At 43.6% G+C, this 14,627-nt stretch overlaps 2 protein-coding genes across 2 annotated transcripts; one reads left to right on the forward strand and one right to left on the reverse strand.

The window, feature by feature from the left end:
• Positions 1 to 2,413: 2,413 nt before the first annotated feature.
• Positions 2,414 to 5,682, forward strand: LOC6552157 (uncharacterized protein CG5098). The gene is made up of 4 exons (XM_026979193.1): positions 2,414 to 2,753; positions 2,947 to 4,562; positions 4,615 to 4,805; positions 4,939 to 5,682. Exons 2-4 carry the CDS (start codon positions 3,021 to 3,023, stop codon positions 5,360 to 5,362), a joined length of 2,157 nt encoding a protein of 718 aa, XP_026834994.1. The 5' UTR covers positions 2,414 to 2,753; positions 2,947 to 3,020; the 3' UTR covers positions 5,363 to 5,682.
• Positions 5,683 to 5,722: 40 nt separating this feature from the next.
• On the reverse strand, positions 5,723 to 7,301 carry LOC6552156 (alkaline phosphatase, tissue-nonspecific isozyme). The gene is made up of 2 exons (XM_001980672.3): positions 5,933 to 7,301; positions 5,723 to 5,856 (listed from the first exon to the last, which is right to left on the reverse strand). Exons 1-2 carry the CDS (start codon positions 7,272 to 7,274, stop codon positions 5,762 to 5,764), a joined length of 1,437 nt encoding a protein of 478 aa, XP_001980708.2. The 5' UTR covers positions 7,275 to 7,301; the 3' UTR covers positions 5,723 to 5,761.
• Between the last annotated feature and the right edge of the window lie 7,326 nt (positions 7,302 to 14,627).

Consider the following 14,627-nt stretch of genomic DNA (forward strand, 5'->3'; position numbering starts at 1 on the left):
GAAACATTTAAAGGTATGCCACTTCAAAATCCGATTAATATAGGTTGAGTTATGGACTTTAGAACTTCAGCCTTGGGACATTTTTGAATTTCTACATCATCACATCAGAAAAAATTGCAAAAAAATTAAAAAAAAATAAATTTCCAAATTTGAATGCAGATTTTTACAGAATTGCGCCAGAAACATTTAAAGGCATGCCACTTCAAAATCCGATTAATATAGGTTGAGTTATGGACTTTAGAAGTTCAGCCATTGGACATTTTTGAATTTCATATCACAAAAAATTACAAAAAAATTTAAAAAAAATGAATTTTTCAATTTGAATGCAGACTTTTAGAGAATTGCTCCAGAAACATTTAGAGGTATGCCACTTCAAAATCCGATTAAGATAAGTTGAGTTATGGAGTTTAGAACTTCAGCCGCGGGACATTTTTTAATTTATTCGGCGTGGCTACCTTTGGCAATAAACTTGCGCTGCGTCTGTGTCTCTGGAAGCTGCATACTAAATCTCAACGAAATCCGTCTAATAGTAAGGGGTATAAAAATATCTTCCAAAATCTATACATTTCCTTATTATTATCATTTTATGGTTGCAGGTTTATCTGCCAGTGCATACCTCAACAAATCGCAAATCCGTGTTCAAAAATCACATGAGGCTAATTAAGAGCCCATTACCCAACCCTCGCTGAGTAAACAGACACCGTCGACCGCAAGTCAACCAAACCAGCAAACTCGTGAATCCACCCTCTTTAGAGACTGTAGGCTACAAAGGGGATGGGCGGCTGGGAGAGGGGTGCTTCGAATTGTTACGTGTGTAATCCGACACTTGGACGAGCCGACAACCACCTGGGCAATTAGACCGCGAAAATCTCCATGCAAATGAGTGCTAACTGCTTGGCGCTCTCGTTAAGAACATTTCCTTGGACGAGTGTCAGGAGCAGGCAGGATCAGGCAGGAGCAGGCGGATGGATTCACAAAGGCCATGGAGCTATGCTAATGAGCTGCCGCCCCCCGAGAAGCTGACAATTAGCCGGGGGCCAGGAAAAGCCGCAAACTGAAACTTGTTGACCTCGTTGCCACAACAAATCTTGGCCAGGCCAAAACTTAATAAGCCATCTACGTTTTTTCTCAGAGTTCTTACCATCTTTATTGGGCTGGGAAGGCACTTGTTCAGTCGCTTGTGCGACGGAGTATAAAAGTTCGTAATTTAATTTCAGTTTATTAGTCGGAATTGTTTTTCACGCTGCTGCAGCGCACGAGGCTGTTTTCCGATGGCGTCGCGACGCAACAATTTAATTAGATTTTTGTAGACCGTTTCTTAATTAATTGCATTCAGCTGCAATTGAAAGCAGGGCTGGATATGGAAAGATAACTCGAGGGTGAGACTTTAACTACAGATTTGCAATTATGAATACAGCATGAGGTACTTGCAGATTCAAGGAATATATATGGCTAACACTCTCATATTTTTTCCAAAATATATAACATTTTTGGAATCAAAAATGCTGTAAATTACCGGGTTTTTCTCCATATTTATTTAATTGTAACTTAAAATAGCACCACTAATATATCACTTTAAATACAATTACAATGCATGTAGCCAGTTTTAAAACGCTCCTAAGATATTCTAATAAATGTTCTAAGCCCTGGCTTAATTCCACAGATTTCCCTAATTTTTTGTTTGGCCAAAAGCTGACGCCATTTTGGAAACTCACGTGAAACGCAAGAGGGGAGCCACATTAAATTTTCAAAACCACAAAAAGAATCCTTTGGTTCTTAAAATGTCTGAACAACGCTGACCATGATGATGCCAGGGGGAGTGGAAGTGGAAGTGGAAGTGAAAGAACAGAGCACTGCCTGATGGAGGGCACATGGGGCTGGCAACAAGGGGTGCACTCACCTGTCAACGCCCCAAGCACAAGCAGAAGCTCCTTTTTTCCCCCAGTTAGCCACCCACAAACACACAAAAGCCATGTGGAGTGGGTGGCTAAAACTCCAAAGCAGTGCAATGAAATTCTTCATCTGCAATTCAATGACATTCCATTCCGGGCCTTGGACGGGGCGTGGCAAGTCGGAGAAGGCTGCCAATAAGCGTGCCCCCCAGTGGAGCAACAGATGATACATTATGCAGCGCCCCCTGGTGGGCCTGCATCAGGGGGCGTGGCGGCGCATGCGCCTCCCGTGCGCGTGGGTGAATCCGGGGGTGGGATGGTCGAGCTATGTCATCCGCCCGGCGAATCCCAGAGCAGCCCGCTCAGGATTCCGGCGCAAGGTGCGAGCGAGAGCCGCACATCCGCATCCCGCTCAATAATGCGGGTGCCCAGTGGGTGGTGGATGGGCGGCTGGGTAGCTGGGTGGTTACTGCCTTTCATTGGCTTCGCATTCAAACCCAATTTCAGCTAGCAGCATTGCGACAGGTGACCGACCGCCGTTCAGTTCACTTTGAAGCCTGCCGCGGGTCAGTTGCGTGTCACGGAAAATCCTCAAGTTAGCTGCATAGTCCTTGGGCTAACAGAAAAGTTTCTAGTGATTCCCGATTAAAGTTTAATTTCGAACGAAATGCATTGAAATACATATTGAATATTTGGATCAAAACGAAGCACACAAATAAATGATGTGAAGTGTTGAACTTAAATACAAAAAATAAACCAATAGCTATAAAAGTTGTATCACCTTAAATTCCTTAGAAAATTTTTAATTATATTAAAGTGCATTATTAAATCAAACATATCTAGTGTCAGATGAAGCAAAAGGTAAATCTTACAATTGTCTATGTTTTATTATATCCCAAGAGATCCTTTTTCATACCCTTTAAAAATTATTTAATATTTTTTTATTTTCTATATTTAAAAATAAAGTCATAAAGTCATAGAAAGGCATACTTTAATGCATGGCGTATTTCCTGTTTGCACAACCCTATAACACTTGACACTTTATTTTTCCAAGGATAATACTGATTACTGACTTCAAATGAAATACGAAGAAGTTGACGTTAGAACGCAATAGAACAGGGGAGAAAAATGATGAACATGAATCCGCCGACGCACCCGCACCCACACCCACATCCTCATCCTCAGCCGCAACCGCAGTCCCATCTCCAGTCGGTGCAGCATCTTGGCCAGCATCAGCCGCTGCCCACCCTGCTCCAGGGCCACCCAGCCACCACCCACTTCGTGGAGTGTCGGGCATTACCAGCAATCAACGAGACATTTCCGCAATTTGGCCAGCATCGTCCGGCCATCTCGCTGCTCTCCCCCTTGGATCTTTCACTGCGGGCTGCGGCCAGTGTGGTGCCAATTACTCCACCATCGACGCCCTCGCCGCCTCGCAAGCGCCAGAGATTAATGTCCGAGGAGAATTACCTGTGGCGTCCGCACATGGCGAGTCCTGCCGCTCCAGCTCCAGTTGTTCCTGCCGCAGGACCTTCGAGCCTGGCCATGCAGCCGGGCTACTTTCATCACCATCATCATCATCAGCAGCAGCAGCAACAGCAGCAGCAACAGCAGCAGCAGCAACAGCAACAGCAGCAACATCAACCGCACCAGCAACATCATCAGCAATATGCCACACGCAGCAGCTTGGAGGGCGCTTCCTTTAATAAAAGTCATTTTCACGGGACGAAAAATAGCTTTGAGCAAATTCCGGCGGGTCAATCGAGCGTCAGCTCGCCCATCTACGTGGAAGATGAGACCATTGTGCTGACCGAGGACGAGGATGAAACAGTTGTCAGTTCCCATGACTACAATGAGTACGCCACGGACACGGAGGAAGTCAACGAGGGCGACGATGAGACGCAGCAGGTACAAGTCAGCGATAATGGCGACGACGATGAGGAGGAGGTGTTTGTGGATGTCCTGGGCAGTGACGATGACGAGGATGAGGCGGCGGACCCGGTGGCCACAAGATTGCAGGCCCAACTAATGGAGACCACCGCCCTGAAACGCAACGAACTGTTGTATGAGGATGAGGAGCTGCACAATCAGGCGGTAAATGGTTTGGCCAGGCTCTTTGATAGGGATTTTCCAGAACCTGATGTGGAGGTTAGCGAACTGGCGGATGTCCAGAGCAACAGCGGGAAGACCTACACGGATCTCAGTGGCGTGGCAACGGTGGAGACTAGACCGCCAACTAGTTCCGCCAACCTGGCACCACCTCCTCCACCTCCGCCGCCTCCAACGACTTCTTCTTCTATCCCTGCTACACCTCCTCCTCCACTTCCACCTCCACCCACATCTCGACCACACAAGTCCGAACGTAGGAGGTCGAAGCTACGGAAACACATGGCCATCGATGAGGAGACCATAAGCCCAGTTTCCGGCACCATCATTCGCAAGCTGCGCGACGACGAGGAGCTGGTGGTGCGCAAAGGTGACATTGATCCGGCTTTCAATGTGGTCGAAATCACCGAGGAGGCCAAGGCCATCCTGGCCAGCATCGACAACAAGATTGGCGACTACATGTGCCAGCTCTGTCGCACCGTCTACGATGACGCCTTTATGTTGGCCCAGCACCGTTGTCCCCGCATCGTTCACATCGAGTACAAGTGCTCCGAGTGCGAAAAGGTTGGTGGCCAAGTCAGCAGGGAGGATTTGCTAAAACACTTTTCCCTCGCAGGTCTTTAATTGCCCGGCCAACTTGGCCTCCCATCGCAGATGGCACAAGCCGAAGGCGGATGTGGCCGGCGCTAATCCCGCCAAGAAACGGGCTGTGGAAACGGGCGATCTGGTTCAGGAGGCGACTAGGAGCGGCGATGATGCCAACGATGGCATTTATCCCTGCCATATATGCGGAAAGACCTTCCGACGGTGAGTTATATCATCATAGTGCAACTTTCGGGAAAAACTATAATATCAAATAAGTTATTCGGTATTTAGAATATGCTCAAATATTTTTAAACAGTTAATGTAAATGCTCACCTTTATTTTCCACAAACAATAGTCAAGCTTACCTGAAGAAACACCAGGCCTCCCATCAGATGTTGGATAATCTCAAGAACCTGGATTTCTTCAAGTCCCAGCAGCAGCAGTTGGCTATCAATGGCCACCCATTGCCCGATCATGTCCAGCTGCAGCACACAACTGGACAGGCGGTCCCCAGCGCCGCTCCATATGCCTCCTTGCCACGCCCGCCGCCTGGCATGCCCATCTATCCGCCCCCAAGTGGTAAGAACTACGGGGGTGGACAACGCTTTCCTGGATTTCCCTTCCAGTCCTTCGATCAGCGGCGCTTCTACTCCCTTGGAGAATTCTACCTATCGCAGCACTTGGAGCGATCATCGGCTTTCCAATACGTGCAGGCCAATCACCTGAGGCAACTGTCGAGTGTGGCCCAAACTTTAATGCCTCCTCTGCCCGTCAAATGACCCAATCCCAATACGAATGTCCTGCGGCCGGTGCCACGCATTGCGGCAACAACAACGGCCACAGGACCTCCAGCGGCAGCAACAGCAACAGCAACCAGGCAAGTGGCAACTGCTGCGGGAGTGTCCTCCGTTGGCCACGCCTTCAATTGGGTGGCACCTTCGGCCGCAGCTGGAAATGCACCGGAAAATGCAACTGCAACTGCAACTGCCACGGCGACGACTGCGGAGTCCGGCGGCAATGTTATCATGTGACTTACCAACTATTAGCAGCATTGAATCAACGATCCCTAGTTAAAGTTTAATAAATCAATCAAATTATAAGTGCGTCTTTTACTCGGTGACAGCCATTTCAATTTTATATAAATATATTTAAATATGCATTTACATATGTAAAGTGCGCTAAGGTCGAGTTCTACTTCGGCTGAGGACATGCGATACTGCGTGTGCCAGGAAGGTTTCCTTGCGGACACCGCGAAAAATGGAGGACTTGGGGCCTTGAAATATTTATTAATAAACATGAGCTAATTAATAAACTAAATTCAATAAGGTTCAATGGACGGGGTTACTCACCCTGTGCAAAAAGTAAGCTTTCCGATGGAATTTGGTGCAGTCGTTTTTGGATCTCAGATTCCGCCTCATTAAAAATCCCCGCAAGGAGGCTGATTGCCTCAGTTTCTTCGCTGACATCCAGGCTTGCTTTTGGATAGATGGCATTGGTCATTAGGAGCAGTGTTAAAGTGTCCTGAGCCTCGTGAAGATTAGCCAACGTATCATTCAAAAGCTGCAACTGCTCTCTTTTGTTCATGTTGGATGCTATAAATTGCTCAACTATGAGCAGATATCCTTGCTGATATTTATTAAGCACTTTCAATGACTTCTGCACCATTAATGTCAGACTTGGGGCCTTTGAATTGCCACTCAAGTCTCCATTGGCCATCACACCCATTAAGTAGTCAAAACTACTTGCATTTAGGGACTCCAGCTCATCGGTTCGCTGAATCAAATCGAATACTATTGGCTTGACTTTGCTCTCCCTCAGTTTTTGGGTTCTCCAATCCTTCAGCAGGTTGCGTCCATCGTTGGACTCGCAGAGCAGCTCATCCACTGGATCGTATTTGGTCTTGGGCACCAGACTGCTCAGCATTTGCCTGCCTCCACCGATGAGCACATTAAGAGCTTGAACAGTTTCACCAGACATCAACTGATGGGCTATATCCTTGCAACCGGATCTTATGGAGCTCAAAGGCATCCTTTCATCGCATTCAAAGTTGCCATTTGTATTTCCCAAAGCCGCTCCTGTGGATCCTGTAAGCCTTTGAGTGGTCACAAACCCAGTTCGCAGGCCAGCCAATTGAGCCTGTCGAAGAATGCTTATCGGGGCTTGCGTGGCATTAAATACCCTTCCGCAATCCTCCTGACTTTCTGGAACTTTATCCAAAGGTATGCCCGACCAAAGAGTTCTGGAAACACTGGCCACTTGACAGGGAACCTGTTGACTACAGCTGTTTTCCAAGCGAGCCAAGTGGGGAAAGTGATCCCAAACAAAGTTGCTACTGCCTTGACTATCTTTAGTTGGAAATCGAAAAGCAGCCAAGTCACGTCCATCGATTCCCTGAACCACAAATATCCTCACGCTTCTAGGATACGTCGAATCCATTGGCCTAAGTGCTTCGTTGAGCTCATCAATGCCTTTATCGTACCAGATTTTCTGCGAGGGCGCCACCTTATCCCTCCAATAATCCACATCCGCCACGTTGGCCACCTCGTTCTCTACCTCGTACCTGGTCATAAAGCTAATGCAGAGCAGTGTGACCATTACCGTTACCAAACATGTTCCGGCCACCAGGAACACCTGCGTTGACTTCAGCCGAATAATTTGGCAAATCTCCTTGGTCCGCTGAGTGGTTACCATTGCAAAGATGCGGCCAAAACTGATATACAATCGCTCTCTACTTCGGGCTATATCATAAAGAACTTTATCTGCTATCTGCTGTTCGAGATAAGGCTTGGATTCTCCTTAGAAGAATTACGGCCCCCAATCGTTGGCCGTTTTGTCGGTCTTAAGTGTAGCAATTAACCCACGTCATGAATTATAAATGCACTAATTGGCGTGTCAACTAATGCAAAAATGCAGAGAGAGAAATTGTGTTCAATAGATTTAAAAACCATAAGTGTTTAGTGTATACACAATAATAGTTACACTGCTTATAGAGTTTATTTTCAAGTTAGAAATCACACTTTATTAGTCACTTGAATTATTTATTAATTAAAATGCTTAGGTGTATATTGAATATGATATGGTTGTTAATGGAAAAAAATATGTTACGCTCTGAATTACTCAATATTTTGACCAGTGCACAACATTGAGAATTCCGAGTTCAATTGCCGTTTTGAGGGGTCAAAAACATCTCAGCTTTGGCCATTAACTATTTCTCACGTTTGTGTGGGCCACAATTGATTTGCGAGTTGGTCTAAAGCAGCCCAAGTTGTCAGCAAAATGGAATGAAATGGCCTCTTGGCCCTGGTAAACGACAAATACTAATTGTCATTTGGCATTCAAATAACGTTTTCAATTTCCACCCCGAGCGACAAACTATTTCGCTTATGAATTCTCGCCCAATTAAATTGGCTAACACAGAGTGCAGCAACGGTTTGTTCATTTGCCAGTTATGCGAATGCGAATGCGAAATTGTTGCCTCAATTACCTGCCATTAGCCCGCATTTACGCCCCCTTAATACCATTCCATCCCAACCCCGCCCACTCTGTTAGCCACGTCCGTCATTTCGTCGCTTTGAAGTTGCTTTGCATTGACATGTGGTCAGTTTTCCCCCGTTGAAACTGTCACAATTTCAATTCGAATCCCACTCAACTGACAATGCCACTCGGTCGGATATTACTTTGACTATCGGTTCGGTCCCTTTATCTGTTTGTTTTTCCAACTTGTCTTGGCTTGCGGAAATCGCTGACCAATTTCAATGACAATTTTTCAATCATGCTGTGATTTTGCCTGTCAAACAGCAGCACACGTTGCGTATGCGTAACATGAATAGGGGTGTGAGTTTCCTTAGCTGCCTTCCCACCCCAAACCAATGCGTAAAGGTAATTATAGGGTTCGATACGAGTTCCAGTGGATTTTTGCAAGATTGGTCCTTATTGTTATCAAAAGCTGTACAGATTATTATGAAAAATGAATTTAAATGCACAAAAAATTAAGCAAACCTAAGATAATACTGCCGAAAGAATATTTACCCAAGCACTATACAATCATAGCTTCTAGTCTAGCTTTTATGGTTTATTTTACATCTAATAAACCAATAAAAAAGAATAAAACTAAGCTGAAAAATAAAATCCTTTAATAATTCATATTTGCCTAATGTTTTAGTTTCCTTCAGCTCATTTTGAAGGTAACGTATTTGCTACTTTATTGTCGACTAGAACCGAATACACGTCTATAGAAATCAGGATGGCAACTCCCGAGTAAGCTTCTTTGAGAGCTTTTGAAAACGCCCTCTGTTGATGAAATATTGAAGCTTTCTAGTGGCATGATATCTTGGTTCTATAATATAATAAAATGAAAACGACAAAAATGAAAAAAAGTATCGAGATTATAAACAGAACAGCATATCAATTATTTAATTGATATCATTATTAATGCATAACTAAAAATTATCCTCAGAAAATTGCAATAGTTGTATATTACTTTAAAGGATAATTACAAAAGCTAAGTAAGCCGAGTTTATTTATAGACTCTTACAACTATCTTATACCTTAAAAATAACCTTTTCATTATACACAGATTGTATTTCTGACGGGTGAGATTGCTAAATTTCTTGCTTATCAACAATCAGACCGCAAAACTACGATAGGAAACAATTTAAAACGAATAAAGTATACAAACAGCTGTTGAAATCTGGTCCGGCTCACACAGGCCGAATCATTTATAGCGAAAATGGCATTTCGTATGCATCCGACAAGCGCCGCAGGATGCAATTAGCGGCGAGTGGCCATCAAGTTACCAGAGCCATCGAGGACAGGAAGACGAGGTGGCCAGGAGAGCTGGGGAGAAGGAGACGGCAACCGAGGAACCCGATAACATGGCCAAGAACAGTGCTTTTGACGGACAGCAGCCTCAGGAAGTCGACGGGCGTGACGCATATGGGTCACTTGGCCTGGCCCACGTCAATGGCTTGCAGGATGCCGAGCTGATGCCAGCTGCTGCTGCTGCTGCGTCTTCTACTGCATCACACCCACGCCCAGGCCTGTGGCCACGCTCACGCCCGGAAAACTGGGTGTTTCCCCGACACCAATGGAATTCATATGCAGTGTAAGAGAGTGTAAGAGAGAGAGACGGAGCATCTCTCCACAACCATGACCTTGCCCCTCAAATATAAATACTCATCATCGTGTGTTGTTTGCATTCCAACGGCGCCTGCCTAAAACATTTTCCGTGTTCGCTTTCCATATGGTAAGAAAAGCGGAATTTCCTTGACACATTTTCAGGGGAAAATAATGCAAGGCCCAGCAAATGGAATACCCAATTAAACATTAATTGGACACGCTTAGTGCGAATTACGCAAATGTGCAATAAAAAATCGCTTGATTTGCTAATATTCGATTGAATTAACGCCCAAGTGCAACGGAGTATACATACACACAAAGTAAATTAATATGCACACACATACATATATAACCAACATATAAACAATATTTCAAGGACATCCTCTATAGAAAACAATATTTCCTATTATTAGCTTTAACAATATATAATATATGTATATTTACTATTACTATTTAAGAAACACTTATGTCTTCAACTCCTTTTTTTACTGCTTATAATCAAATCATTACTGTTTATGTTCAAGCCAAATCATAACATTTCTCAGATTCGTTGTTGATGGGCCATATAAACATTATACGATTGCGGGATGGTCCACGCCCACTCTGACGCCCACAAGTCAGAAAACCGTGTCATTGACGTCAGATAGTCGTGTGCAACAAACATAGTCGTCGCTAGGTGCTTATTTGCGATTATTATATCTCCATATCCCAGCGCTACCCTATGAGTAAGGGGTATCTGATAGTGCAGCAATTGCAAGACAGTGTCTTCTCAAATTGAGCACCTGTAGCTTAAATCGCATAATTTGAACGGTATACAATGTATAACTTAATAAAATAGTTTGCAAGTCGATAGTAAGACGCCTGAGGTCAACTGCAGCATTGGATTGATAAGAAAATTTCCACTTAACCTACACGTCTTTGCGTCTGCCATAATTGGTATTTCTCTACATTGTTTACGCTTGATTGCATGCCATTCTCATTGCCATTTGACAGCAATTTATATAATACGGGGGCATTGTCAAAGGGGATGAGCAATATGACTAGTCTATCATGGGTGTAATAAATGATGCAGTGGGTTGGAAAATTATTCATTCCAATCTTGGCAGCGCGTTTTCAAAAGTACCTCCAAAACATCTGTCATGCTATCTTATATAAATTTTATACGAGTATACATAGGACATACATAAACTGAGTTAGTCCACATTTGTGAAAATACTTTCTACAGTGCACTTTAATCCAAACTTAACTACCAAACGTCAACTGCATTTAAGACTTCGACATCATTATCCAAGCTTGCAATTTTCCTTATTTTTATTTTTTTTCCCCGTGCTGTCTTAGATTATTTTTTAAATGTTTGGCAAACACGGAGTGGAAAAACACGCGGCGATAAGACGAAGTGGGAAAAGCGAAGGAAAAGAAGGGAACGGAAGAGAGATAAAACAGAGAAGTTGTATTTTATTGATTGTGTGCACTTGCGGCTGTGTGCGTGTGTCATTCGTATCTGTATCTGTGGCTGTGCTGAAAAATAGGTAACAACTGACGATGCACACAAACACATTGACACACTTTCATATATAACCATATATATTTCTATTTATGTGTGTATGTATATCTCTGGCATGGCCTTGAACGTGAATTGCATTCGAGCTCGAAAAGCAAAAAAAAAGTATAGGGAAAAAACAGTCACCGAGCGCACAAGAGAGAATAATATAGACTAGATACCCGACTATCAGATACTTGTTACTCAGCTAGTGGACATGCGACGATAAATTTCAGGCGTTCATACGGACAGACAGTCATGACCAGTTTGACACAGCTATTGATCCTGATCAAGAATATATATACTTTATATGGTCGGAAACGCTTCCTTCTGCCTGTTACATACTTTTCAACGAATGTAGTATACCCTTTCACTGTACGAGTAACGGGTATATCAAGATGCTAGGCGAGCGAGATGACGAATGTGCGAGCGAGATGGCCAGACGTCGCAAAAAAATGTACCAAAGCGAAAAGTTTGAACGCACACAAGCGCAATTTGCCAACTGCATTTCCCCCACTCTCGCTCTCTCTCTCGTCCTATCTCTTGCTTCCTCTAAAGCAGGCCCTCTCTTTCCAGCGGTGAACTAAGAATTTCAAGGTTACCGCATACACATACAAATCAAATCGCTCATGTGATGTGCACTCTATCGCTTTCTCTGTCGCACGCTCTTTTTGGCAGATATGGAAAGCTACCGAAAATAATTAGATTTTCAAATGCAATTTCATGTTTTGGCTCCTCCTGACGAACTGCACAGTTGTCTGCACAAACATTTCTATTTGAATGTACACAGGGCGAAAAGAAATACTACATGTACATACAAGCGTACATATATAAACAAGGAATATACATATGTATATCCTGCATAAAATGTATGTTAGTAATTCTTATAAAAATGTCAATTTTTTAAGCGGCGTCCTTTAAGTGTTTCTAATTTTGTTCAGTGCCTGCCAACTTGTATCGCATGTTCTCTGCCCACATTTGCATCTTTTCATCTCCGCTTGCCTACGAAATCATTATCGCATGGATACAATTTTCAGTTTATCCGCATTTTTCCGTATTCTATTTAATAATTTTAGCAACCATTTCCAACAGCATTTTCCTGTGTTTATTTAGCTTATACGTGGGTGTGTGCAACTCAGCGGTTGAGGGTGAGTGTCCGTGTTAATTGGTTTTGAAAATAACATTTACATGCTTGAAATGCATTTTGATTAATTGGCGCTGCAACTTACAAAGTTAATGGAAAACGCTGGCCATTTTTGGGGTCCCCGTTAACTGAGTTATGATCGAGAAAAGTGATTAGCTCTGCCATTAAAACACCAATTGGGTCACAGCAATTTCCTGCATCAATAGGAGAAAATTGCACAATATTGCTCATACGCCGTGTTGCCAAGCCGCTTCCAGAAAATGTGCAATGCTCTTTTCGTCAGGGGAAGTGAGTGACGAGGGGTCAGCACATACACATAAATGCCGCCCTCAATGGGGGTGCTATAAGCCCCCAAATGTCAAAGTTGAATGCACAATATAAAAGTCGATGTCGGCCTGGGGAAATGCCAGCATATAGCAAATGCAAGTGAAATTGAAATCGAAATGGGAATAGGAATAGGAATGAAAATGAAAATGGAAGTGGAAGTGGGTATGAAACGGTGAGTCATTTGGCACACTTGTCCGTCCAGTGCAACGACCAACATATGCTGCCCATTAGCTTTACCGTTGCATAAAAGCTACCCTCTGGCTCTCTTTTTTCTGTTTTCCGATTCTGTTGCCGCGCTCCCCCGGCAATAAGCGAAACATGAAAGCGAAATTTCTGGCACATATTTTACAAACATCGACTGCAGACAACGCGTCGCAAGTAGCGATGAATCATTTGCACTCTACATTCACCACCGAGCTGCACTTCTGCGAAAGCTCTCTCTTTTGCTCACCGTTCCATTCCACGGCGTCTCACACGCGCACAAGCATACACACACACACACACATATTGTCAAGCAGGGCGAATGTAGCGTTGTAGCAAGTATATATTTTAAAGTCACTGTCAAGGTCACCTACTACAGTCATGCGCTGCAAATGGGGATGGGTAAGGGCGTTTGTTGCAGCAGCAGCAAATTCGACCGAATCAGCAGCTACCTACCTACACACAGTGCTGGCGAAATGTAGCCCTCCCACTCTGTAACATTTGCCCCAAAGAATACACATTCTATAATAGATGCGCTTCAAGCTCCGACCGCACAGCAATTACTATAAGAAATACATATATTTATCGCAGGGGATATAAATACGTCTCTTCATTTAAATCGGGCTTACAGGCGAGCCACTGATTTCGGCGCTACTGAGCAAAGCTTGGTTTATTTTTAGAAGGAAATTTAATTTTAATTAAAAAAAAAATCTAACAAAAGAGTTAAGTTGATTTTGAAACCAATCCCCTGATGATGATCATTGAAATAAAAGAATATTGGTACTTTTCTTAATGTATTTTTAATGTTCTCAAACATTAAAAGTAGTCGAGAAATAGCTACATCCGAAAAAAAAACTATTAGGTTTCAAGATAGGCATTCTATATTATCGGGCAAATAACAACATTTCTTGGCTTTAATATTTGTAGTCCTTTTCCGATTTTCTAAGTAAATTTCAATACGTAACTAAATTCAGTCGTTAGCGGTAATGCAATTTTGTTCATTTCCCCACAGTGCCAGCGATAGAGTAGTTTCCTCCGCTTCCGTGCAGGAAAAGTGGACGCAAACAGTTGGTGGTGACTGTGCAAGTCATGGTTGTGTGTACGGGACGAGCAGTGGTATGTATTTGTATATGGGGTATATATGTGCCACTATATAAGCTTCGGTGTGCGCCAGTGCAATCGCATGTGTGTATTTGTAGCTGTATCTGTGTCTGCATTCATATACGTATCCGTATCTGAGTACCCTTTACAGCGGCATGGTGCGCATGACATAAGAAATAACAAAAGGGCGCACGAGATAGTAAGTTATGAAAGTCCACAGCCCGACATGCACTAACATCTGTTGCATATAGCCGATGATATAGATACGGATATGTACATGCATATGTATGCACATGCATCGCCAGGAATACATATATTTACCTGAAAATATGGCACCTACGAGAGCTGCTAGCGATATATCTGCGAATGCAAGCGTTACAAAGTGCCTAGGTATGCAAGAGTTGCACTTAGCGCATTTAATTTAATTAAACAATTAAACAAACATGGCGGACAGCGTTCTCTTGGTCTCTCGCGAAACCAACACATACACCAGCCCCCAAACAAATTCAATTAAGAAATTAAAGTCGAAATGCCAGCAATGTTTGTGCTACTAAAAACAGAGACCCCCTTGGGAGGCGTAGCAGGCGAGAAAGAGATGCAACCATGCCCTGTG

The sequence above is a fragment of the Drosophila erecta genome, unplaced genomic scaffold, assembly GCF_003286155.1.
Source record: "Drosophila erecta strain 14021-0224.00,06,07 unplaced genomic scaffold, DereRS2 tig00000000-arrow-pilon, whole genome shotgun sequence".
Classification (NCBI taxonomy): domain Eukaryota; kingdom Metazoa; phylum Arthropoda; class Insecta; order Diptera; family Drosophilidae; genus Drosophila; species Drosophila erecta.

Bases quoted from the DNA above. Each gene is read 5' to 3' on its own strand.
- LOC6552156 (XM_001980672.3), bottom strand. From the start codon at position 7,274: ATGGTAACCACTCAGCGGACCAAGGAGATTTGCCAAATTATTCGGCTG. The intron at 5,857-5,932 runs GTGAGTAACCCC...AAATATTTCAAG, and splicing joins AAGCTTACTTTTTGCACAGG to GCCCCAAGTCCTCCATTTTT.
- LOC6552157 (XM_026979193.1), top strand. From the start codon at position 3,021: ATGATGAACATGAATCCGCCGACGCACCCGCACCCACACCCACATCCT. The intron at 4,563-4,614 runs GTTGGTGGCCAA...TTTCCCTCGCAG, and splicing joins AGTGCTCCGAGTGCGAAAAG to GTCTTTAATTGCCCGGCCAA. The intron at 4,806-4,938 runs GTGAGTTATATC...CACAAACAATAG, and splicing joins TGCGGAAAGACCTTCCGACG to TCAAGCTTACCTGAAGAAAC.